The sequence below is a fragment of the Physeter macrocephalus genome, chromosome 21 (assembly GCF_002837175.3).
Source record: "Physeter macrocephalus isolate SW-GA chromosome 21, ASM283717v5, whole genome shotgun sequence".
NCBI classification, from domain to species: domain Eukaryota; kingdom Metazoa; phylum Chordata; class Mammalia; order Artiodactyla; family Physeteridae; genus Physeter; species Physeter macrocephalus.
In genome coordinates this window covers 73,266,440-73,288,502 of record NC_041234.1, presented here as the reverse complement: position 1 = coordinate 73,288,502, position 22,063 = coordinate 73,266,440, and the positions used below count along the sequence as shown (strand labels likewise).

The following is a 22,063-nucleotide window of genomic DNA, read 5'->3' as shown; positions in this document are numbered from 1 at the left end:
CTAGGGAACTGCAAATCAAAACCACAATGAGGTACCACTTCATGAACACTAGGATGGCTATAATAAAAAACAACAAAACGGATACTAATAAATGAAGAACTGGAGAAATTGGAATGCTTTGTATTGCTGGTGTGAATGTAAAATAATGAGTCATCCTGGAAAGCTGTCTGAGTTCCTCAAAATGTTAAACATAGAGTTATAATATGACACAACAATTCCACTCCTAGGTATATATCCAAGACAAAACATGTGTTCACACAAAAACTTGTACAAGAATGTTCATTAGCAGCATCATTTCTAATAGCCAATAAGTGGAAACAACCCAAATATCCACCAGCTGATAAATGGATAAACAAAATGCGGTACATATATATCCATATGATGGAATATTATTCAAGCATAAAAAGAATAAAGTACTGATACATGCCACAACATGGATGAACCTTAAAATATTACGCTCAGTGAAAGAAGACACCAAAGGCCACATATGGTTATGATTCCATTTATATATAATGTCCAGAATAGGTAAATCCATGGAGACAAAGTAGATTAGTGGTTGCCAGGGGAAGGAGGAGGGGGGAATGCAGAGTGACTGCTAATGAGAATGGGGTTTCTTTCTGGGAATGATGAAAATGTTCTGGAATTATGTAGTGGTGATGGTTGCAGAACCTTGTGAACATACTAAAAACCAGTGAATTGTATACTGCAAAATGGTGAATTTTATGATATGTAAATTATATCTCAATAAAAATTAATAAAATTTTTAAAAGTAGATGTTTAAAAAAGGCAGGATTGAAATAAAATTGTAACTTAGAATAAAAAGACAATGTGCAAAGACAACATACATTCAGGCTCTGATATTAACAAGTTGCATGATCTTTGGTAAGTAACATGAGAGGAGGTGAGTAGCAGAGGAGAGAAGGGAGGTTAATGCTTGTGTACATTTTATTATCAGTCAAATCTCTGATCTGGTAAACAATCAACCAACATCTGGGTGTGAGGCAGGAGGTAGATGGGCCACTCCCTGCAACCCAGGGAAAGCAATTGGAGATTCGTTCTCTGTGGACCTATATATACTCCAAGATGAGAATAGCAGGACAACTGAGAGAGGAGGCTGGGCCCTGCCCAGCTAGAAGATAGGAGACCACATTTTTCTCATTCTCGAAGTCAAGGAAACCTTCCCAACTAGAAAGCTCCTTGGAGGTCAAAAAGGGAGGGGGCGGGCTTCCTTGGTGGCGCAGTGGTTGCGCGTCCGCCTGCCGATGCAGGGATCCATCTTGGCTGCGACGGTCTGGGGGGGTCCCACGTGCCGCGGGGCTGCTGGGCCCGTGGGCCGTGGCCGCTGGGCCTGGGCGTCCGGAGCCTGTGCTCCGCAATGGGAGAGGCCACAGCAGAGGAAGGCCCGCATACCACAAAAAAAAAAAAAAAAAAAAAAAAAAAGGGAGGGGGCGCCACCCCATAGTAAGTGGTGCCAACTACCCACAGGCCTCTTCTGTAGAATCCATCTTGGCTGAGAGACGCGTGCGCACACAGGGGAGGATCCTGAGCCAAACAGGGACTCTGGACCAGGCAAATCAAAAGGACTGGCCAAAGGAAACCCGACCTCAATCTCTGGCCGGGAACCGAAAGCCTGCTTCAAGCCGCTGCAGGCCGAGGCCACCTGAGGTCAGGTGGACTCTTCCATTATCAATCTAATGGGCTATTTAGCTGCTGAGTGCTGTCATTTATTATGAAGATGGAAAAAAACTGGTAACTTGCGTTTGTATTTCTTCCTTGTTCTGATAATAACAGCTAGTGTTTAATGGAAATTTATTATGTGCCAGGTGTTTTAAGTAAATAACTTCAAATATTTATAGGAAACCTAGTATTTGTTCTCATTTTACAGATGCTGAAACTTAGGTTGAGGTAGGTTAAGTGAGATGCCCAAGGCTACACAGTTACTTAAGTACCAGAAGCACATATGTTCACTCACATTACCATGATGACTTCCAAGTAGAGTTGTCAGATAAAAAACAGGACACTCAGTTAAACTTGAATTTAGATAAACCGTGAATCATTTTTTTTAGTGTAAGTATATCCTATTCAATACTTGGCATATACTTATACTAAAAAAATTCATGCGATATGTGGGACACATTGATACTAAAAATTATTCATTATCCATACAATACTTGGGATATATTTATGTTAAAAAAATCATGTAATATTTGGGACACATTGCTAACAAAAGATTTTTTCATGGTTTATCTAAATTCAAATTTAACTAGGCATTCAGTATTTTTATGTGATAAATTTGGCAATCCTATTCCCAAGACTTGATTTTTTATAAGCATCCTTTTATAGACTAAGATTATGTAATGAAGACAGTAGAATAATTATAAAAACACAAGAAAGCCCAAATCTAAACTATATTTTGAGAACAGAAATGTTGATATAGATCACTGATAGGCATTATGTGATTCATGGACTTGAATCATACTATTTCTATAGCATTCTTCACATTTCATTCCTTTTTCTTTCTTAAAAATAGAGGAAAACTAAAAAGATAGTTTATATAAAAATCTGAACTAATGCAATTTGGGGTAGAAAAAAATCAGTCAACAATATCACTGAATCACTAGTAGAGAAATTTGGCATATGTGAATAGGTTACATTTCTATACGAAAGGTAGACTTGCAACTGGCACTACTAAAACACCATGAATGTAAATCTATAAACAATGAAACAGACCAAGTAATAGGTTCATCAGTTCACGCCTTAAATGTTTTAGGAATAAATTTAACTACAAAACAATCACACAATTTGAAATGGCATGTGCAATCCCAAAGAGACCGAAACAGAAGAGGAAAATAAGTTCTGTGGTTTGGCATTAATAGAAATGAATGAATGCATCTACAAAGGCATATATTTTTCAAGCAACACAGACTGTGGAATAAGATTCAGTTCTGATATCACCAATTCTGTCTTCATGAAGAGGCCTCATGAAGGCCTAAAAAGAACATCCTATTCCTCTTGGTGGTTTCACTCTTTGACTCTGGCTTTAGGAAATTAGGGATGGGAAACACATGCCTGTTTACTTCTCTCTCCTTAAAAAATAAATTTAAAAAGAGAAAGGGAAATCTTAACTATGGTTTCATATCAACAACCTTTAGTTTTACTGGAGAGCAAGATAGGAAATTTCAAGACTTTGTTTAACTCTCCAAAAAATGTGAAAGCTGATGGGGAGCGAACCCTTTTGAGGGATGGGATGTACTCTTTTCACCCTAATTCCTATAAAACAAACCCCAAATGATTAAAAGAATAAAAGCAACAGGAGCAAATTTGAGCTCAGAATTTTTTTAAAAAAAACCTTTAAATAATTGACTGTGGGTAACAACACTGTATATTTGTTGAGCCTCACTAAACATTTTAAAATGCTAACTCCTCTACTTCAACATGATTCTCAAGTAAGCATCAATCATTATTTCTTAGGGTTGGGAATGCCAGCTGATTAGATTCTGTCAATGTACAGAATTGTGTTCTGCTAAAAGGATGCTGCTAATTGAGAAAGTTTTTTGGTAGTAACCTCATACAAGATAAGAAATGTTTACAGAAAAAAAAGTCTCAGTTTTACTGGCATATCTATTTTTCAAGAGTCAGGAAAAAGCACAGAAGGAGCAAAATGTAACAAAAATTGTCTCCAGGATTTACTGCAAAATGTATTCACTAACCTCATTTTAAGCCTCTCACTGATTGTAAGACTCTATTGCCTTACTGAAAAGTATGAATAAATTACAAATCTTATTTCCCTTGTTGTGCATAATTAACAAATGAGACCTATGGGCTAAAAATGCCATATGCAAAAAAAAAAAAAAAAAAGCTCATGTAAATGCTAAGACCTCTCATATATTCCAATTAAGCTTTACAAAATGGATGAAACTGGTTTCGAAAATTCCAAGGGGCTCAGATGCCAGCTTCTTTCATGTCAGGTCTACACAAACCCAGCATCTTCCAACCTCGTGATATTTAAAAACAAAAACCACCTCCCACCAAAACCTTTTCCTTACTCCTATTGCCTTCAATGGCTTTTTATCCCAGTGCTGACTTCAGAAGCACTTTGCGAGCACTGTGATCTCACTGGAAGCCAAAGTATATTTGAGGGATGGAGAAGTGGAGCAATTAGGAAGAAAAATGGATCTTGGAGTCACCTTAACCTGGTTTCATATCTAAACTCCCATCACTTACCCTAAAAGCTGTGTGACCTTGAACAAGTTAGTTACTTCATTTCTCTGAGCTTTAGTTTCCACATCTGTGGAATGGAGACGCTACTACGGAAATCGCTTGGCTGTTAAATAGATTAGGGGAAATAATGTTTATATAAAACACTGAAGATGATGCCTGGTACAGAGAAATGCTCAATACATGATGGCAGTGATTATTATGTGCAAAAGAAACATCTGAAAGTTTAAACAGTAAGCACACATGACCTCATGTGTTTTCAATAGTTTATTCTGCACAACCCCCTCCCTCTTTTTTGGAAGACACGAGGATGTGACCCAGGACTAGAAATGTAGCATCTTGACACCATCTACCCTCGTAAGCATACTGAACATAATTTATAACTGTACCATATTATTGGCACCTAAGGTAATTTTAAAAATCCATATATATCACCATCACTTGGCACTCATGAAAAAAAGACCTAGAAATTTATTCTTTTCTCTTTTGAGTTTTGGATCATCCTGGGTACCTGTGTGAATATACGTGTCAAGATTGTGATTCATTTCAGTATCGGAAGCTGTGTTAGAAGAGAGTCACATAACCTTAAAAGAATGTATTGGAAATGTCCTGGTGAACAAATTGGCAACATTGGTGCCAGAGGCACACTGTGATCACGCCCCTGAGTGTTTCTTCATACATCAGGGATATTAGAAGGATTCCCAGATGATACTGAGTCAAATCATTTGGCAACAATATAAAGAAACCTGGTACGTATTATATTGAAAATCTTTTTATACACTAAATGTGAGTCACCGAGAGATTATTCTTTAACGAAAACTCAATGAAATCGGTGAAATTCTCTCCACACCTTTTATCAGGTCCTAGGACCTGATCCTCTTTTAGCTTTAATTCAAACAGTGCTTTTGGAGCTTTTTTTTCTTTTACCTTCTTTCTGTTTTACACTAACCTCTTTAGAATTTGAAATTGTTTCTTTTAATCACCTCTTTTAAAGTAACATAGAACACTTAAAATTTAAATCAAAGAAGTGCTGACCTGGATACTGTACATTTCTATCTTTCTTAGATAGGTATGATGATTCTAAGGCTCCATTTTTTAATGCATCTTGGTAAGATTTCGAAAGTTTCCCGACCCAGAAATTGTATGCCCAGAGTAAAAATAATGGGAAAGAGGCCTATTTATTTTGTTCCTCTCAAATGAGGACCCATAATCCAAACACTCTGAGTAGAGCAGCATACCCTTGTGAACACAGGATGGCCTTTAGGAGCTGAGAGATCCGGTTTAAATCCTAGCTGCCTAGCGACCATCATGCTTTATCACTTTGGGTCACTTACTTAACTGTGTTAAGCCTGCTCTGCTGATCTACGAAATAACTGTACTTCACAGTGTTGGTCTGTGATTTAATGCGATATTGCATTGAAAGCAATTAAGCACAGTGTCTGGCACATAGAAGAAGTATGCAGTAAATGGGCTGGTTACTATTATATAATTCCACAGTTGGGCAGTACCAATTCAGGATTTGTACCCCATTTCCTCTAGCCCAGGAGCAGGCTCACATATGCTCATGTGCACTGGGGAGAAGGAAGAGTCATTTTTGATACGGAAATCTTGCAATATCAGTTAAAACTATGAAGAAATGAAACACACGATCTCTCTCAGACCCCAAACCTTTGAACAGGTGACAGAAGTTGCCTTCTCGAGCCATGAGAAAAAAGATATAGATAAAATGAACGATAAGTTTCTGGGGAAAATTCTGTGGTTTATATACTGTATTTGACAAATCTAAGAAACAAAAACATCATAGAACATTTTGCTATGTGGACTAATAATGAAAGGCACGCATCGTCTTACTTAAGGTTCAACACACCTTATGAGATTGTGGGGAAAAAAACGGAGGGATGAAGTTTCCTGGGGGAAGGCAGTGGATTTTTTTTTTTTTTTTTTGCTGTTATTGTTTGTTGTTTAACATCTGGAGTTAGTTCTGTCATCTCCCTAAGAAAATGAAGCACATACTCTAATGCCATTTGATGTGGAAATAAGAAGTTTGCTTTTCTTTCTTTTGCGAGTATTTATTTCAGAATGTCACATTCACTCGGTCTGCTTAAAGGAGAATTAGTGTACACTCAGTCTTCTATCCCAGGCCTCGCGAAACTTTCTTAAACTTTCCCCACCTGACCCATTGGAGGCTGCTGGTCCTGCTGGAAAACCATCTACTGGAGGATTTCAAAGAGAAGAGAAGATGAACATTATAACCTTTTTGCTGGTTGGGGTTCTCATTTAATTCCAGGCATAACAGGAGGCAAAAAAGGTAGAGATGGAAAGGTGGTCCAGACCAGTGAACTAGGGTTAGAGCAGCAATGTCCTTTCCTTGTCCCAGAGATGTGCTGAGCATGACAATGAAAAGGAAAGGCAATTCTATGTATGATGCCTTTTCATCATTTTCCAAAAAAATTTTCTTTAACAAAATTCTCCTTCCTTCCCATTTACTCTGCTTCATATAGGTAGATACCTACCACGTTCTTTGCTTGAATTGTTCTGGCTGCTAGACATTTCTGCAATTTGCTGCACTTGCCTGTAACCAAGGGTAAGTGTTGCTGGGAGACACAGATCCCAATATATGTTACCACTACTGATGTGTAACTTGGGCCGAGGTCCCTATTTGTTAGTACAAGTGGTGAAAATCCTAAAGAATACCAAAGGTCATAGTAAATCTGGACTCATCTACTCTTCCAGGTCTTTGTCAGTCCCATTTGAGAATGATCATGGCAGGTTACAAATGGGAAGAGACAATGTGAGCTGAGATGAATTTTTCAGCATTTGAACAAAGAACTGAACTACCAGATGATGAGAGAAAAACCTACATAAGACGGTAGCAGTGATTTGGGCACAAATTGTATGGCTCTCCATTAAAAAAAAGGAAAGAATCCTACTCTTTAATTAACATCAAACAACTTTAGACGTTCCTTTTCTCTAGTTTCACTGTGTTTAGAGGGCATGTTGGATTGAAGGAGTCATGACAAATGCTCAGGGCAAAGAATTTTCAGCTGCAGCAACCACACTGAGAGTCAGTACCTTTGAAGACTCTATCAGCACCGTAATACTGCTAAACTTTTTTTCTTTCCCAGATATTTCCACTTATTACGGTGCAAGCGACCTATAAAATTCCTCTTATGCAAGATCTCATGAATACTTCATCAACCAGTCAACTGTGATTGTAACTGAGAAGTCTAACTTTCTCACTGGGGTAACTGAAACCTTGATTAGCTTGCTCGAGTGCTTAGGTGTCTCAGTAATAGACGCCGAACATATGTGCTGATACTGTAGTGAGATGGAGATTTAAGTTGTGCTCACTAACCTAAGTAACTATGGTATGAATCACAGAGATAGAGGCTACATAACCAAATCAAACAAAATAGATATTTTCTGCCCTCTTAGATTCCAGAGCTGCTACGTTCCTTCCTTCCTCGACTACACTGCCCTCTCCCACCCTTAATTTTTACCTTCCCCTAAAGCTCTGTCCTCAGCTCATTCCCCCTCCTTCCTTCCTCCTCCTTTCTCTCAGTCTGTTTGTCAGAGAACCCATCTATTCCTACTCAGAGTTGAAGAAAAAAAGCCCTTCCAACAGCCTACAAGGCCTGACATGATCTGGTCCCCCACTACTTGTCCTGGGTCATTCTGTTCTATCCCCGCTGGTCAACTTCCCTCAGAGACTTTCCACTTGTGTTCTCTCTGCTCTCAGACAGGGCTAACGAGTCTCTGCTTCAATGTCTCCTAATCAGTGAGGACTTCCCTGACCACCTTACATAAAATAATCCCTAATGAACTTCCTAGCTCCATTCTTCCCTACTGTAGTCTTCCTAACATAAAAGGTCAAAACCTAGTTAAACTTCAGATACGCTTCTCATTTTCTAAGAACTGGAAGCTGGAGTTCGTCGATTTACATAATAATAGTTTTCAGCCTGGGAATTCTCAAAACACGAAATTACTAAGAACCTCTCTACACATAATTCCCTACACATCTCATATTTCTTTATTGTGGAAAATCTGAGTGGCCTTGAAATAAGCATCATCCACCTTCAAATGGTGGGTTTCTTTCCTAATCATCCAAAGGTTGTGGTTCACTGACCTCTACATTTATTTTCTTAAAAATGCCAATGCTTAGTGTTTCTGAGGGCTGAAATCCATGACATTTGTCACAGGGACACAGCGCCACACTCTGCAGCGAAAGTTCACTTGTGTAGAGATGAGTGTTTACATAGAACCTCCAAGGTTAAAAGAAAAGATGTTTTCTAACTTTGAAAAGGAGATCTTTGCTTTGAATGACATATTTGCATGATCCACACACGTTCATAACACACAGCTTTGCCAGTGATCTTTTGGTTTAAGACCAAACCGTCTCAGGTTCGGGAGGAAAGTTTAGATGAAAAGTTCCTTGAGTTTATTTGTATAAATGACTCCCTCTTGGCAGAGGGGAGACTCATAGAAGAAACTGATCTGCTGCAGGAGAGGAAGCCAGTTAAGTGAATTCCACTACATGTTCACTAAAGCAGCCCTCTCTTGTATTCAGCACAACCAGCTTACTGTTCAGCCTCCTTAGGAAACAAGTAAAAAATTAATGCATCTTTCACATGCTGTACATATCAGGAGGTCTGACAGACAAACAGATCTTTGCACACTAGTGTGGTCCTGAAGAGACGCTCAAAGGTAGATTATTCAAAATGAAAAGAAGGAAGAAAAGAAGACTGTTATGTGCAAATCTCCTTGTATATTAAACTTGCAGTTGGTTACAAAGCGGTCATGCACCTATGATAATGAAGGCTGGGTGTAATCCCCAAGGCCTTCTTTTAAAATTTGCCTTACAACTGCAAAAACATGGGATCTGAAGTTGGAGGAAAAACTGCTTCTCCCGTCACAGTCCATTAGAATGCTGAACTCTGATTAGCTAGAAGTTAATCGACAATCTGGAGCATGGAAGAGGTTTTCAAATGCTGCAAGTTTCTGCAGACATATTTTTCTTGTAGGTATTGGAGTATCCCTCTTTCCATCTGGGAAAGAAAAACAATTGAGTTTGACATGCCTCTACGGACCTCGACTTGATTAAAATATACAAAGCGCTTTGGGCGCCTATAGGAAGTTAATCTATAGCTTAAAAAAAATTCTATTTTGAACCAAAGGAACAAAATAAAATTCTGAAGTGACTGATAAGATATTTTAATGGGAAAGCATCTTGTGGAGGGGTGGGTGGGGGGAAAGGGCAAAACAAGTGGTATGTTACAGCCCTGAGAGCTGAGTTTACAGCCTTATGACTGTCACCATCTTAGAAGATGCAAGAGGCAGCACAATCAATTAGGTTTTTCATGAGACCAATTTGGGTGGGTTGAAAAGCAACTTGGAGGCTTGGAAAAGAATATCAGATTACCTTGACAAGTAGAAATATACACTCAGAACAGGAAAGACCCTCAAGAAATGAGCTCCAGTCCTCTGCCTGTGAATAGGGTTCCACGACCTCCTGCAGAAACCTATGCTGATACTTAATCACGTCTAAGAGGAAATACTTCCTGATGTCTGATTAAAAGCTGTCAGTTTCTTAAGCCCATATCTTGTCTATTGGCTGCTGAGAAATAGCAACCTGGTCAATATCTTCCTTAAAAAATTCATCACGGAGGTATAACGTGTCCCCAGGAAGCACTGTGGTGCCTGAGTCCCACAAAAGTAAAACTGATCCTCAAATGCAATGTGGGGGAATTTCTAACTTTGTAGGGTAAATGCTGGGAAGAGGGATGGGGTAAGAGAGGACCTTAGGAAAATTAGTTTGGACTCCAAATTAAGCCCCTCAACATCATTTTCTAAAATAACAAGTCTCGGGCTTCCCTGGTGGAGCAGTGATTGAGAGTCCGCCTGCCGATGCAGGGGACACGGGTTCGAGCCCTGGTCTGGGAAGATCACACATGCCGCGGAGCAACTGGGCCCGTGAGCCACAACTACTGAGCCTGCGCGTCTGGAGCTTGTGCTCCGCAACAAGAGAGGCCGCGACAGTGAGAGGCCCGCACACCGCGATGAAGAGTGGCCCCTGCTCGCCGCAACGAGAGAAAGCCCTCGCACAGAAATGAAGACCCAACACAGGCAAAAATAAATAAATAAATAAATAAAATTAAAAATTAAATAAAATAACAAGTCTCTCACACAGAGTCCTCTCTATAAATTTAATAATGTTTAGGTTTTCCCCTGGGTCTTCTCTCCTTGGTGGACATTATTTTTTAAATTATAGGTTTCTCCCTCCTCATATGTATGTCTCTCCCACCCCCAAAAATGAACCAAGGTGGGAAAAAAATACCCTAAAAGATGGGCTAACCAATATCTACAGTAAGGCTACTCCCAGTTTTCCACGCTCTAATTCTCGCAACACACCATAGCATTTGTTTTATAACATTTTAAGGTGCAACTGTAAACTTGTAAGATTGGTTCCAATATATCTGTTGAAACCAGGAATCCCATCCTTCAAATGGCCACCTTGGGAAGCCATAAACTTATTTTGGTGAGGACCATTACTCTGTGATTGAAACTCCTCTTTCAGAATTGAGCTCTGAATCAAATAAAATCAGTCTCATTATTTTAGATCCGCAATATTTTTGACCAGAGATTTTGTTACCCAGTTCGATCATACATCTTATTCATAAAACTTGGCTCGATATCACTTTTGGCTGATTTCAAAAATCAAATCTACCCTCAAATTGCAAAGATTTAGTACCCCTGAAAAGATCTAAAGCACAGGCCACATAACCCTTAGGACAAATCTAAAACAGGCATTTACAAAATATTTTGGGAAACGTCATTATCTTTCTTTTTTTTCTTTTAAATAAATTTATTTATTTATTTGTTTTTATTTTTGGCTGTGTTGGCTCCTCGTTGCTGTGCACGGGCTTTCTCTAGTTGTGGCAAGCGGGGGCTACTCTTCACTGCGGTGCGCGGGCTTCTCATTGTCATGGCTTCTCTTGTTGTGGAGTGTGAGCTCTAGGCACGCGGGCTTCAGTAGTTGTGGCACATGGGCTCAGCAGTTGTGGCTCGCAGGCTCTAGAGTGCAGGTTCAGTAGTTGTGGCACATGGGCTTAGTTGCTCTGTGGCATGTGGGATCTTCCCAGGCCAGGGATGGTACCCATGTCCCCTGCATTGGCAGGCGGATTCTCAGGCACTGCGCCACCAGGGAAGCCCTGTCATTATCTTTCAATTAAGATAACAATGGGGGTAAAATTCCTTTGACTCTACACATTTCTGGTTTGTCTTTAAAAAATAGTCATACCTCATATACTGCTGATTCACGATTAGTACTCTAACACTAAGAATCAAAAACCTTTTTCTAGTGAATTTATGCATGTTCTTGTGTCTATGCTGTCTGCTTGATGCCCTTAATTATTTTCTATTTGACTAATTCCTAACTGAACTTATTTCTGAGGGAAGATACACATCAAAAAATGTTCATATATATATTAAATTTGCATATACATATTAAAATTTTTATATATATATATATAAATTTTAATGAAGTGTTAGAAATTCCTCTGGACTTATTGCCATTGATAACTTTTCTGTCCTTTTGGTGATGGGAAAGACAGGGAAAGGAAGAAAAGGCCCAGGAAGCAAAAAAGCTAAGGCAAATGGAGCCTTATTTGCACCCAGTGACTTGTACCTTCTCTGAGAAGCATTAAACTTTCACTGAGTAACTACCATGTAGGGGGATCAGCGAAAGTATCACAGACAAGGCTCTTGTGCTTCTGGCACTTAGGGGTCATCCAAAAAAGCACTAGAGTGTTAGTCCTCTTTCAGTCAATCTCCTAGACTGCCAGTTGAAATAGTATTCTAGAGTCTAGAGTCTAGATCCTATTTTTTTTTTTCAATCATCATTGAGAATAAATGTCACATGGGAGGGAATTAAATTCTTTGCGAATAAAGATTCTGTCTTGGACTAGCAAGGCACCAATTCTTTCACAGAAGTAAACGAAAATGGTTTTGCTCAATTTACTTTTCACAAAGCCATCTTGATTGCCAGTCAGAACTCTGTGCTCTTCTAAGAAGAAAGTGATTGTTTGATGAATTGTTGTCCCACTTTCCAGGATATTGACAGAAAGATGTCCTTCCAGTAATTATGGGGTAGCACCTTTCCCTTTATTGATGTCTGAACAATCAGGGTAATTTTCATACATAGAGAAACATATATAACACTAAACAATGACTGGAAGCCAAGCAACACAAATAAAAAAAGGAAAGCTGATGAGGCACAGAAAAGCATGGCAAGACGGCCCCTAGAGGTCACAGGGTTCCTGCAGTGAACCTGACACTTCCATGCTGTATTGTTGGTAAGGGAAATGTCATTTTCATTAAGTAGAAGAGAGAGAGCATACCTCTAAACCTCTCTTCCCTCAGATTAAATTGGAGACCCCAAGGACTGCTTCCCTAACCATCACATCAAGATACGCTCATCCTTTTTCATATATGTTAATATATGTTAAATATGTAACATGGATTCAGATAACCAAAGATTTCCTTTATGTACGTTTGCTTCAGTCTTGGCTTAGTTTAACAGCATCTGAAAGGGCAGGCCCTGTGTTGGTTTAGTTTGCTTCACGTATGATATATTCAGATAAGCACTCAAGTATAAGCCGAACAGAGCATCTAATACAAAGGCGGCATGTAATAAGTATTTCTTAATTAATGAAGACAGTGATGATTAATTTAGTGTAAATACTAGCTTAGCACGTGTGATAACAACATTCTGACTTAGGTTTATCTCTTTTGACAGTTTAGCCTTTTTTAAAGAGCTGTGCTTAATTTATGGGAGGAACAACTCTAAGGGCAGAGGCAGATTCACCATGAAGCTAAATGTAGCAAGAGTTATCAGTACCCCTCACTTGCATGGGGTGGGGGAGGGGCGCTGGCAACGTGTTCACCTGCCCAGGTGTTTTTGTGAAGCTTGCAAAAGAAAACTATTTTCATATTCTTTTTCCTAAATGGATCATCCCAATTTATATAAACTCAGGCCTCACAAATCTGGATCTTCCTTTGTTTAAGGGATATATAAAAACCTGAGGAGAACTCTAATGAAGAATAAGGGAAATGCTGAAAGTTTGGGAAATGCCAAACTACGAACCAAAAAAAGATGGATAACTAAGCTCAGGGAAGACAGGATTAAGGGATATAACTCCATCCGTGGACACGGATATAACTCTATCCATGGAAGTGGATATTTATTTAAAGGACAAAGCTCATCTGATATCTTCCAGATTTCCAGAAGCAGAATAACAGTGCCTGCGTTTGAGCTCTAAGAAGAGAAACTCTGTTTGAGAATTAAAAAGAATTTTATAGTAAGAATGGCAAAGCAGTGGAACCAAGTCAAGTTATGAACCTGCTTTCTCTAAAAACCTATTTGAAGAATAGCTATTTAGCTGTTAAAAGGCTCTGAAAAACATGCCAGGAGGCTGAGTTACGAGATAAACCTACAGGGAATTCCTCACTTTCTATTCTAGGATATTTTGGCTCTAGAAGTATGTATGTCTGAGTCAGTAGTTCATAAAACAGGAAAAATAACATGAATATCTTGTGATTCAACCCCTTGAATCTGGGGTTGCTATAGCCAGAAAGAGTTGATCTGTGAAAATACCTGAAAATTAAATTAGTGTGTGGATCACTTCACAATTGGGTTTGCATAGGATACAGGGCAGGACCAGGGTATCCTGCTTTAAGATCCTCTTTTCAAAACGAGAAATAATAAGGACATTGTTATATGGTGGTGAGTGTTTTCTGGGAAGCAAGCCATTCCATCTGTATATGCGCATTGCAGCTACATTCCACAATGTAAAACCCATCCCCCTTGTCATTATATCCTTGATCATGACCTAGATTTGGCCAAATATCACTGCTTCCTTACTGATGGAAATATCCTTGTCTTACTATGCTAATGATCTACTGCCCTCTCCTTTACCTCCTTCCTCCCTGGATACTATGCCATTATTTATAGAGGAGTTTTCTGGCTTCATCATGAATCTTCTGCTTAAGTTGCCTTATTTATTGGTATAGAGGGATTTTGCCATTAAGCCCGACATGTTGGACAAATAACTTACTAGGGGATTTAGGGAGTTTACAGACACACTGGATTTTATTTCCTGTACAAAACTTTGCAATAATAAACGTTGTGTTTGAGATTTTACTTCTTTCAGTGTGAACTTCTGTATAATGCCTTTCTGACTCACAGATACTCTACTGCAATGAAATCTCAATGTTACTTTCTACATACTGTGCATGTTTATGCTTAAGTACTATAAAGGTAAAATACAACACTATGATATACTTAAGAAATTTAATATGACTAAACTTTATCCTGTAAAACGTAACGACTATTTTTCTTCTTTTAAAATGCAGCAACTCCCCTAAATAAAAGTTTTATTCCCTTCAAAGGGTTTTTGAAGATGGCAAGACTTAGAGAAGGTAGAAAGATCAGGTGTATGTTTGAAGAATAGTCCTTCTGTAATGATTTTTACCATAAAGAGAAAAACATCCTAGAGACATAAGCAGGGGAGTAGCTGGCCATGGATAAATAATGAAGATTTAAGGGGTCATAGTCAGTCATAAGGGAACAGTAAATCACAAAGTAATGCTGACAAATGAGAGGCTGGATACTAGAATGTACAAATAAAACAGTAAACATGAGGTACTTCCTGTGCCTTTGGATAGCTCACTAAAGCGTTATATGTACGTGGAAAATATAGGTCACTTTGGGATTTCACAATGATGAGTGATGGGGTGAATGCAGATAAGTTTAAGTACTTCAGTCAAATATTTGCTGAATCAATGTGGATGAAGAGTCAAAAGAATCATTAAAATAATGAAAGGTTTTGGAAAAACTGGCAGAGGAAGGCCAGGGGAAGGGGAAGGAGACAGCTGGAGGGCTTTGAAGCATTGAATACAAAAGACATTTATTATTAGATGTCTAGCACAGAAGGAGCACGAGCACCAGTTACAAATATGGTTACGGATCAATAAATATCTGCTGGTGACTATGTGCCACACACTCTGCTGTGTGACAAAAATTGACAGACAGGTGAGATACATTTATTCCAGAGGAACTCACAGCATAAAGGAGAAAGCAGGTCTGCACACCACCAATTATAATGAGCGCAGTGTGACATCACACTAACCACGTGATGGAAGCATACAAACTAGGGAGTGATGAATTCTCCTTGGAGTTGAGGAGGAGAGATTAGGAAAGATGTAATGGAGAAAGTCACCATCGAACGGAGTCTTGAAGGAAGAAAATGATTTCACCAGGTGAAAGGACGATGGTGCACATGATGGCATTCTGAGCAGAGGAAAAGAAGAGTGGTTGGGGGCAAATTAGACTGCCAAGGGTTTCCAAACGATAGTTTAGACTTTACTGTCACCCGTGGGCGGCCATTAAAGGTCTGAGAAGATGGGTCTCCCAGTGAGACCTAGGTTTTATTATTAGTTTTTAAATTTTTAAAATTGAAGTATAGTTGATTTACAGTGTTGTGTTAATGACTGCTGTACAGCAAAGTGACTCAGTTAAACATATATATACACATTCTTTTTCATATTCTTTTCCATTATGGTTTATCACAGGACATTGAATATAGTTTCCTGTGCTATACAGTAGGACCTTGTTGTTTATCCATTCTATATATACCAGTTTGCATCTGCTAATCCCAAACTCCCAGTCCTTCCCTCTCCCACCCGCCTCCCCCTTGGCAACCACCAGTCTTTTCTCTATGTCCCTGATTGTTTCTGTTTCATAGACAGGTTCATTTGTGTCATATTTTAGATTCCACATATAAGTGATATCATATGGCATTTGTCTTTCTCTTTCTCTCTTACCTCACTTAGTATGATAATCCCTAATTGCATCCATGTCGCTGCAAATGGGAGACCTAGGTTTTAGAAAGAAATATCTTGCAGTGGTATAAAGATGGTTTGGAGGGTACTAAGTCTGAAGTCAGGATGACTGAAAAGATTACTGCAGGGGAGAGACAACAAATACCAAAACTAGGGCAGTTGAAGTGACTGCGATTCAGACAGAATCAACATGAACTTGGGGTTGAATAGATGTAAATGGTGGCAGAGAAGAAGATATCAAGTCGTATAATTAACCAAAACAGAGAATATGTTTATTTAATTAACAGAAGCAGAGACTATGTTTATTTAATTAACCAAAACAGAGAATATGTTCATTAATTAGTTATATAATTAACCAAAACAGGAAATTGGGAATAGATGTAATGAGTTCCATTCTGAATATGCTGAGTTGGAGACAGTTGTGGGAAATCTAGTTGGAGACATCCAACAGACAATAAACTTGAGGTTAGAGCTGAAGAATAAGATCACAACTCAAGGAAGAGTAGAAACTGTGAGAATAGATATGAACTGCTCAGGAAAAATTATGTAGGACAAAGGGTAGACCCTTGGTAATGCTCACATTTAAGATTGAAGGACGGGGATCCAAAGGAATAGACTGTGGAGATATTCCTACTGAAAGTCAAAACCAAGAAATCCTGCCCACGTTATGACAAAGGATTGTTCTACTGATCGGGATATGTGTGTATCATAGTATAAGGCAGAGTAGGGAGAAAATCAGGAGTATAAAGCATATATTGTATATCTAATATACTATAGGCACTAAAATGACACAGAAGTACAGTATCTTTTGCCTCCAGGGATACAGAAGTAAGTTCAGGACTATTGGCTAAGCAAGACTTGGGTCTCACTAAGGCTTGGGTCACTCCCAGCGGTATCCTGCTGAGCGTGCAAGATGAGGGCAGCAGTTCTGTCTCAGGGGCAATATATAAAGACATGAATGTCACCTGGAAAGGAAAGGGGAAATTAACAGTCCAGTTGATACCACATCTCTTCTAGTGAAACTCCCAATTCCCATCTTCTCTAAAAGCTAACCCCTTTTAAGGAGGGACTGCATTTGAAAGTTAAAACACAAGAGACTGTATCTGTTTTCTGTGATTTTCCTATCAGAATCTCACCTCCACCCCCTTGTTTGCATGTGCTATATTAAGGGTCAGCAAGCTTCATCTGTAAAGGGCCAGATGGTAAATATTTTCAGCCTTGTGGGTCATATGGACCCTGTCTCAAAGACTCAGCACCACCATTGCCATCATAGAGTGAAAGCAGCCACAGACAATACAGAAACAAAGGAGCTTGGCTGTGAGCCAACACAACTTTATTTACAAAAGCAGAGGGCAGTCTGGATTTGGCCCCTGGGTCATAGACTGCTGATCCCTGATCTATATCACGGGGGAAGCCAATACCAGAGGATGCCAATTTGAAGAACACAGATCATAGAGCTGGATTATGAGACCAAAACAGACAAGTTGAGTTGTGGAATGTCCTTGATGGGGAGAAAAAAATCTTAGACCCAGAAAGATTAGGCAGCCACTTACATGATGTTCTTTCAGAGGTACAAGAAAGGCTGCCTTTCTCCCCAACATTTCCTCTATCAGCTAGCCATGCTGCAAGAAGTTCTCGACAGCAGAATTGCTCTGCCAGATTAAGGCACTGTCCTGCATTTAAAGGGCATGCATGTAGTGGAGAATTGAGTGACACAGTACTGCATTAGTTTATCAGATCAATTAGCTGACAGCTGGCAGAGAACAAGGACCAGGGCGAAAAGAATCCAAGATGAACTCGATGTCTTTGTAAGTTCCTTAGAATTTTTCACTTTTTTGGCACTAAAAATATGCTTTTACTGTACTACATGCTTTGCTATACATCCCATCTTTTGTCAGAGCTCCTGTCTGCTTCTAGGTAAAGACCTCTGTTTGCATAGCCTCCATATTTCAGACGACAAGGTTATAATTATTTAATTGAAATGATAAAGCCCTTGGGAAGACTCTTTCTCTCAAGGGGGGCAGAATTCATTTTTATTTCTCCTGTACCACATAAGGATGCACAAGTTATGAAATAGTTAGGGTTTGTATAAAAAAAAATCATCTAATTGTAACTAGTGAAGTCTTCTAAACAAGAAAACTCAGTGATTCCTATACTTACAGAAAAAGTCATAGTGCTAAAATCTAAGTCTTAATTTAAAATACTGATTGTACAAGGAACTTTAAGGCTGAAACCTGTCAGCCATTGCCATGTGGCTTTCCCATTTGGCACATTATTTTTTCTTTCCATTGCGTTTATTATGTTGTAACACATAATTTTCCTAATAATAATGTTTATAGTTTATTATCTCACTTTCCCCATTACAAGTCAAACTTCATGAGGGCAGAAATTTTAGTAAACTAAAAAGTGCCAGTAGCTAGAACAGTATCTTTAATTCAGTGGGAACTCAGTAAATATTTGCTGAATGCATGAATGAGAAAAAGCAAGCAAGCAAGCTGGAAAAGCAGAGCTGTCTTGTATCAGCATATTCCAGCTAAAGACAGAAAACAAACAAAGAGGGGTACCTTGGAAATAAACAAATAATCTTTTCTATTTAAAGTTCTATTCCCCAAGATTCCTTTTAAAGCTATTTAAATGAACCCAAGTGTGCATTTCACAGAAAACATCTCCTTCATTTGTATTTTGCGAATTTGGAACTTTTGGCTATTCAAACAATGCTGAGCAGCAATGTACTTTTGGGTTGTCTATTTTATAGATACTTTCCAGGCACTTACAAAAATATTCGAGCAACAATATCTACATACGTAAGCAGTTATAGTTACAGTAATAGTTATAAATTAATTTGCCCTATGCATTAAAGCCTGTTGCCTAAAGGATTATCTAAAACATATTTGGCCTAAATAATGCTTAAATGTAATAAAAATGTATTTCTATGAAAATATTATATGCTTTAGACTTTTAATATAGTATGAAAGAACCACATAATTATGATGTATTAAAGAAGCTTAATCTTAAATTGATTTTTTATTTATAAATCTTGTATTTTAAACTAAGGAGCAAGTACTTGGGCAAATACTTTCTTAGAGATGTCATCTGATGAAGGAGAATGGCTTATAACTAAAAATAATGCTAAAAATAATTAATCTTCAAAATAAAGTTTCCAGGTTGTAAGTGACATCAACCCATATCTCCCACCTGGTGATTAGAATTCGTCATTGCAGTTATATTTATTATTTCATCCACATTTTAGTTGATCATCTGTCTAGCTCTTCCAAATCACTATTGCTTTATTTGTCTCTAATGTACATGAGGCTTGTTTCTTTTTCTTCTAGACCAAAGACAACTGAGCAAAAACAAATTAGACACTATTCCAAACTATACTGTCTCCATATAAACAAGTTTGGCTCTTTTATGCACTATTAGTGAAATCTGAAAAAAATAAATGACTTCAACTAAACCATCATAGTGAGTAATCCACTAATTTGAACACAGACTTTATAAGATCTTGAAGAATAATAGACTTTGAACATCTTCCAATTCAAAATGCCAGGATTTAAACGAATGACTGGTCTATTTCCTGGCTTTTCGGGAATACCATACAGTCTCTGATTTGCCTAAAAGTCCTATCAAGAAAATCAGGACATTCTGATTATTGTGAGACCAAACACTTGCAGAAAATAAAATCAAAACAGTTATATGAGCAAAAATAGAAACTGTTTCATCATCAGGATTATAACATGTTTTAGATCTGAAAAAAAAAAAAAAGGACTTCAAAGACTGTATTCTATGACTTTGAAATTTGATTCAAGGAGAGAATGAGAGGAAACAAAAGGAAAACATATATAAATGTATTTATATAAATATAGATAGATAGATATATTTAGAAGGATATTTGGTCTGACTTCAAATCATACTATTACTTTTGTGAAAGGTTTCTTTTTTTTTTTTGCGGTACGCGGGCCTCTCACTGCTGTGGCCTCTCCCGTTGCGGAGCACAGGCTCCAGACGCGCAGGCCCAGCGGCCATTGCTCACGGGCCCAGCCGCTCCGCGGCATGTGGGATCCTACCGGACCGGGGCACGAACCCGTGTCCCCTGCATCGGCAGGCGGACTCTCAACCACTGCGCCACCAGGGAAGCCCATGTGAAAGGTTTTTGTGATTAAATTACAACCCCTTATAAAATTAACAGTTTGCATTTGTTAACTAAAAGACAGCCTAGCTGAGGTAAATAATGGTTCTTAAATCAAAATGTACAGCAGAGACAAGTAGCAGAAGGTTTATGAAGCACTAGTGTGAATGGGCCCAACTGGCAATTCACCAATTACCAATTGCCACAGGCAAGTTTAATGAGGGTATTATGTAAAAACAAAAAGAGAAAGCAAGATTACACCGGTCTATTTACAGGTAACTTCCAATAGTCCGTGATGGCTAGCATGGCACCAAAGACCAGGTATTCTGAAAACGGCATCATGAAATGAGCTAATTAATATTTTAAATCACAACTGAAGGGAAAACCAATGGCACTATACACTAAATGCTGATGGTCATATACATAGAGGCACAAGCTGCTAGGAAGTACAAGTAAATATACACTTAGGGCTTAAACTTTCACAAGACTTTTTATTATTATTATTTTAAGAAAAATATATTCACAATTTAAATACATATGTACTTGCACAGATAAATGTCTGGAAGAATATATGGCAAGCTATTAATATTATCTCTGGGTAGTAGGATTTCAGCTACTTTTTTTTTTCTTTTTTGCCTATGGTTTCTAATTTTCCTACAATGTACATGCATGATTTAAAAATTTTACAAGTCATATGAACCAGAACATCTTTCAATGATACAGGAAATATCAGTAATTAAAATAATACTTTACAGTGATCAAGTCAATAATTGAAATTATTAATATAGTAAATTGATGTGACAAATAGATGCATTATTAATTTATCTAGTACAAATTCTGCTTATTAATTTGAGTCACCTCGCATTGTCTTCCAAATGAAAATTAAAAAAATATTTATTTAGCAGATAACCCTAAAGCCGGGTTTCTCAATCTTGGCAAGGATTATTTCTTTGTTGTGAGGGACCGTCCTGTACATTGTAGGATATTTAGCAGCATCCCTGGCTTCACCCACTAGATGCTAGCAGCACTTCCTCCTTGTTTGTAACAGCCAAAAATGTCTCTAGACCTTGCCAAATGTCTCCTGGGAGGCAAGATCATCCCTGGATAAGACCCACTGCCCCAAAGTAACACCAGACAAGTCAGTCTTTAAGTAACTGATTTTGCCCTAGATAATCTGCATCGATTAGCCTATTGCTCAGGACGGCTGTCAGTCATAAGAAGTAATTGAAGCTTGGTTACTGCTGTCCAACCATATGACAGATAACATTTAGATCATAATAATTACCTGAAAGCTGCTTCCCTGGAAATGAAATAGCTGTCTTTCCACTTTGAACTCGGCATGGAAAACTAGGAAATATACATGTTTACCACTATACATAAACACCAAATCAGCTGGGGAAACAAAAAAAGGAAGGACTTCTTTAAATGTGAAAGGCTGCAGTACACATGTCTCTTCTTTGAAGCCTTCCTTAAATCAGACAGAACAAATGCCTCTCTCCTCTGCTCTCTCACAAGCCCTTTGTATATATGTATCATTTTATTATTAGAATTTGTTCCTTTGACGGCCTTTTCCACTAGAATGTGAGGTCTGGACAGCCAAAATTTTGATTTTCTTCATCTTTGGTTGTTTGGTTCATTCACTGTTATATTAATTCATTGAGTTAATATAACTCATTGAGTATATATGTGTGTGTGTGTGTGTGTGTGTGTGTGTGTATGTGTGTGTGTGGGGGGGTGTATACACACACACACACACACACACACACACACACACACACACACACACACATCCTTAGTGATTAGCCTACCCATGGCAGG

General features: G+C 38.4%; 1 protein-coding gene across 12 annotated transcripts in view; it reads right to left on the bottom strand.

Moving 5' to 3' along the window:
• DIAPH2 (diaphanous related formin 2) overlaps window positions 1–22,063 on the bottom strand; it is a 919,875-nt gene that overhangs the window by 211,370 nt on the left and 686,442 nt on the right. The window contains exon 27 of one of the 12 annotated variants that reach the window (XM_055081634.1): window positions 16,531–17,081. The exons of the other annotated variants lie outside the window; for them this stretch is intronic. Coding sequence (XP_054937609.1) covers window positions 16,800–17,081 — 282 coding nt within the window. The 3' untranslated portion in view covers window positions 16,531–16,799. Of the gene's footprint in view, window positions 1–16,530; window positions 17,082–22,063 lie in introns of those variants that run through there. 12 annotated transcript variants of the gene reach the window in all.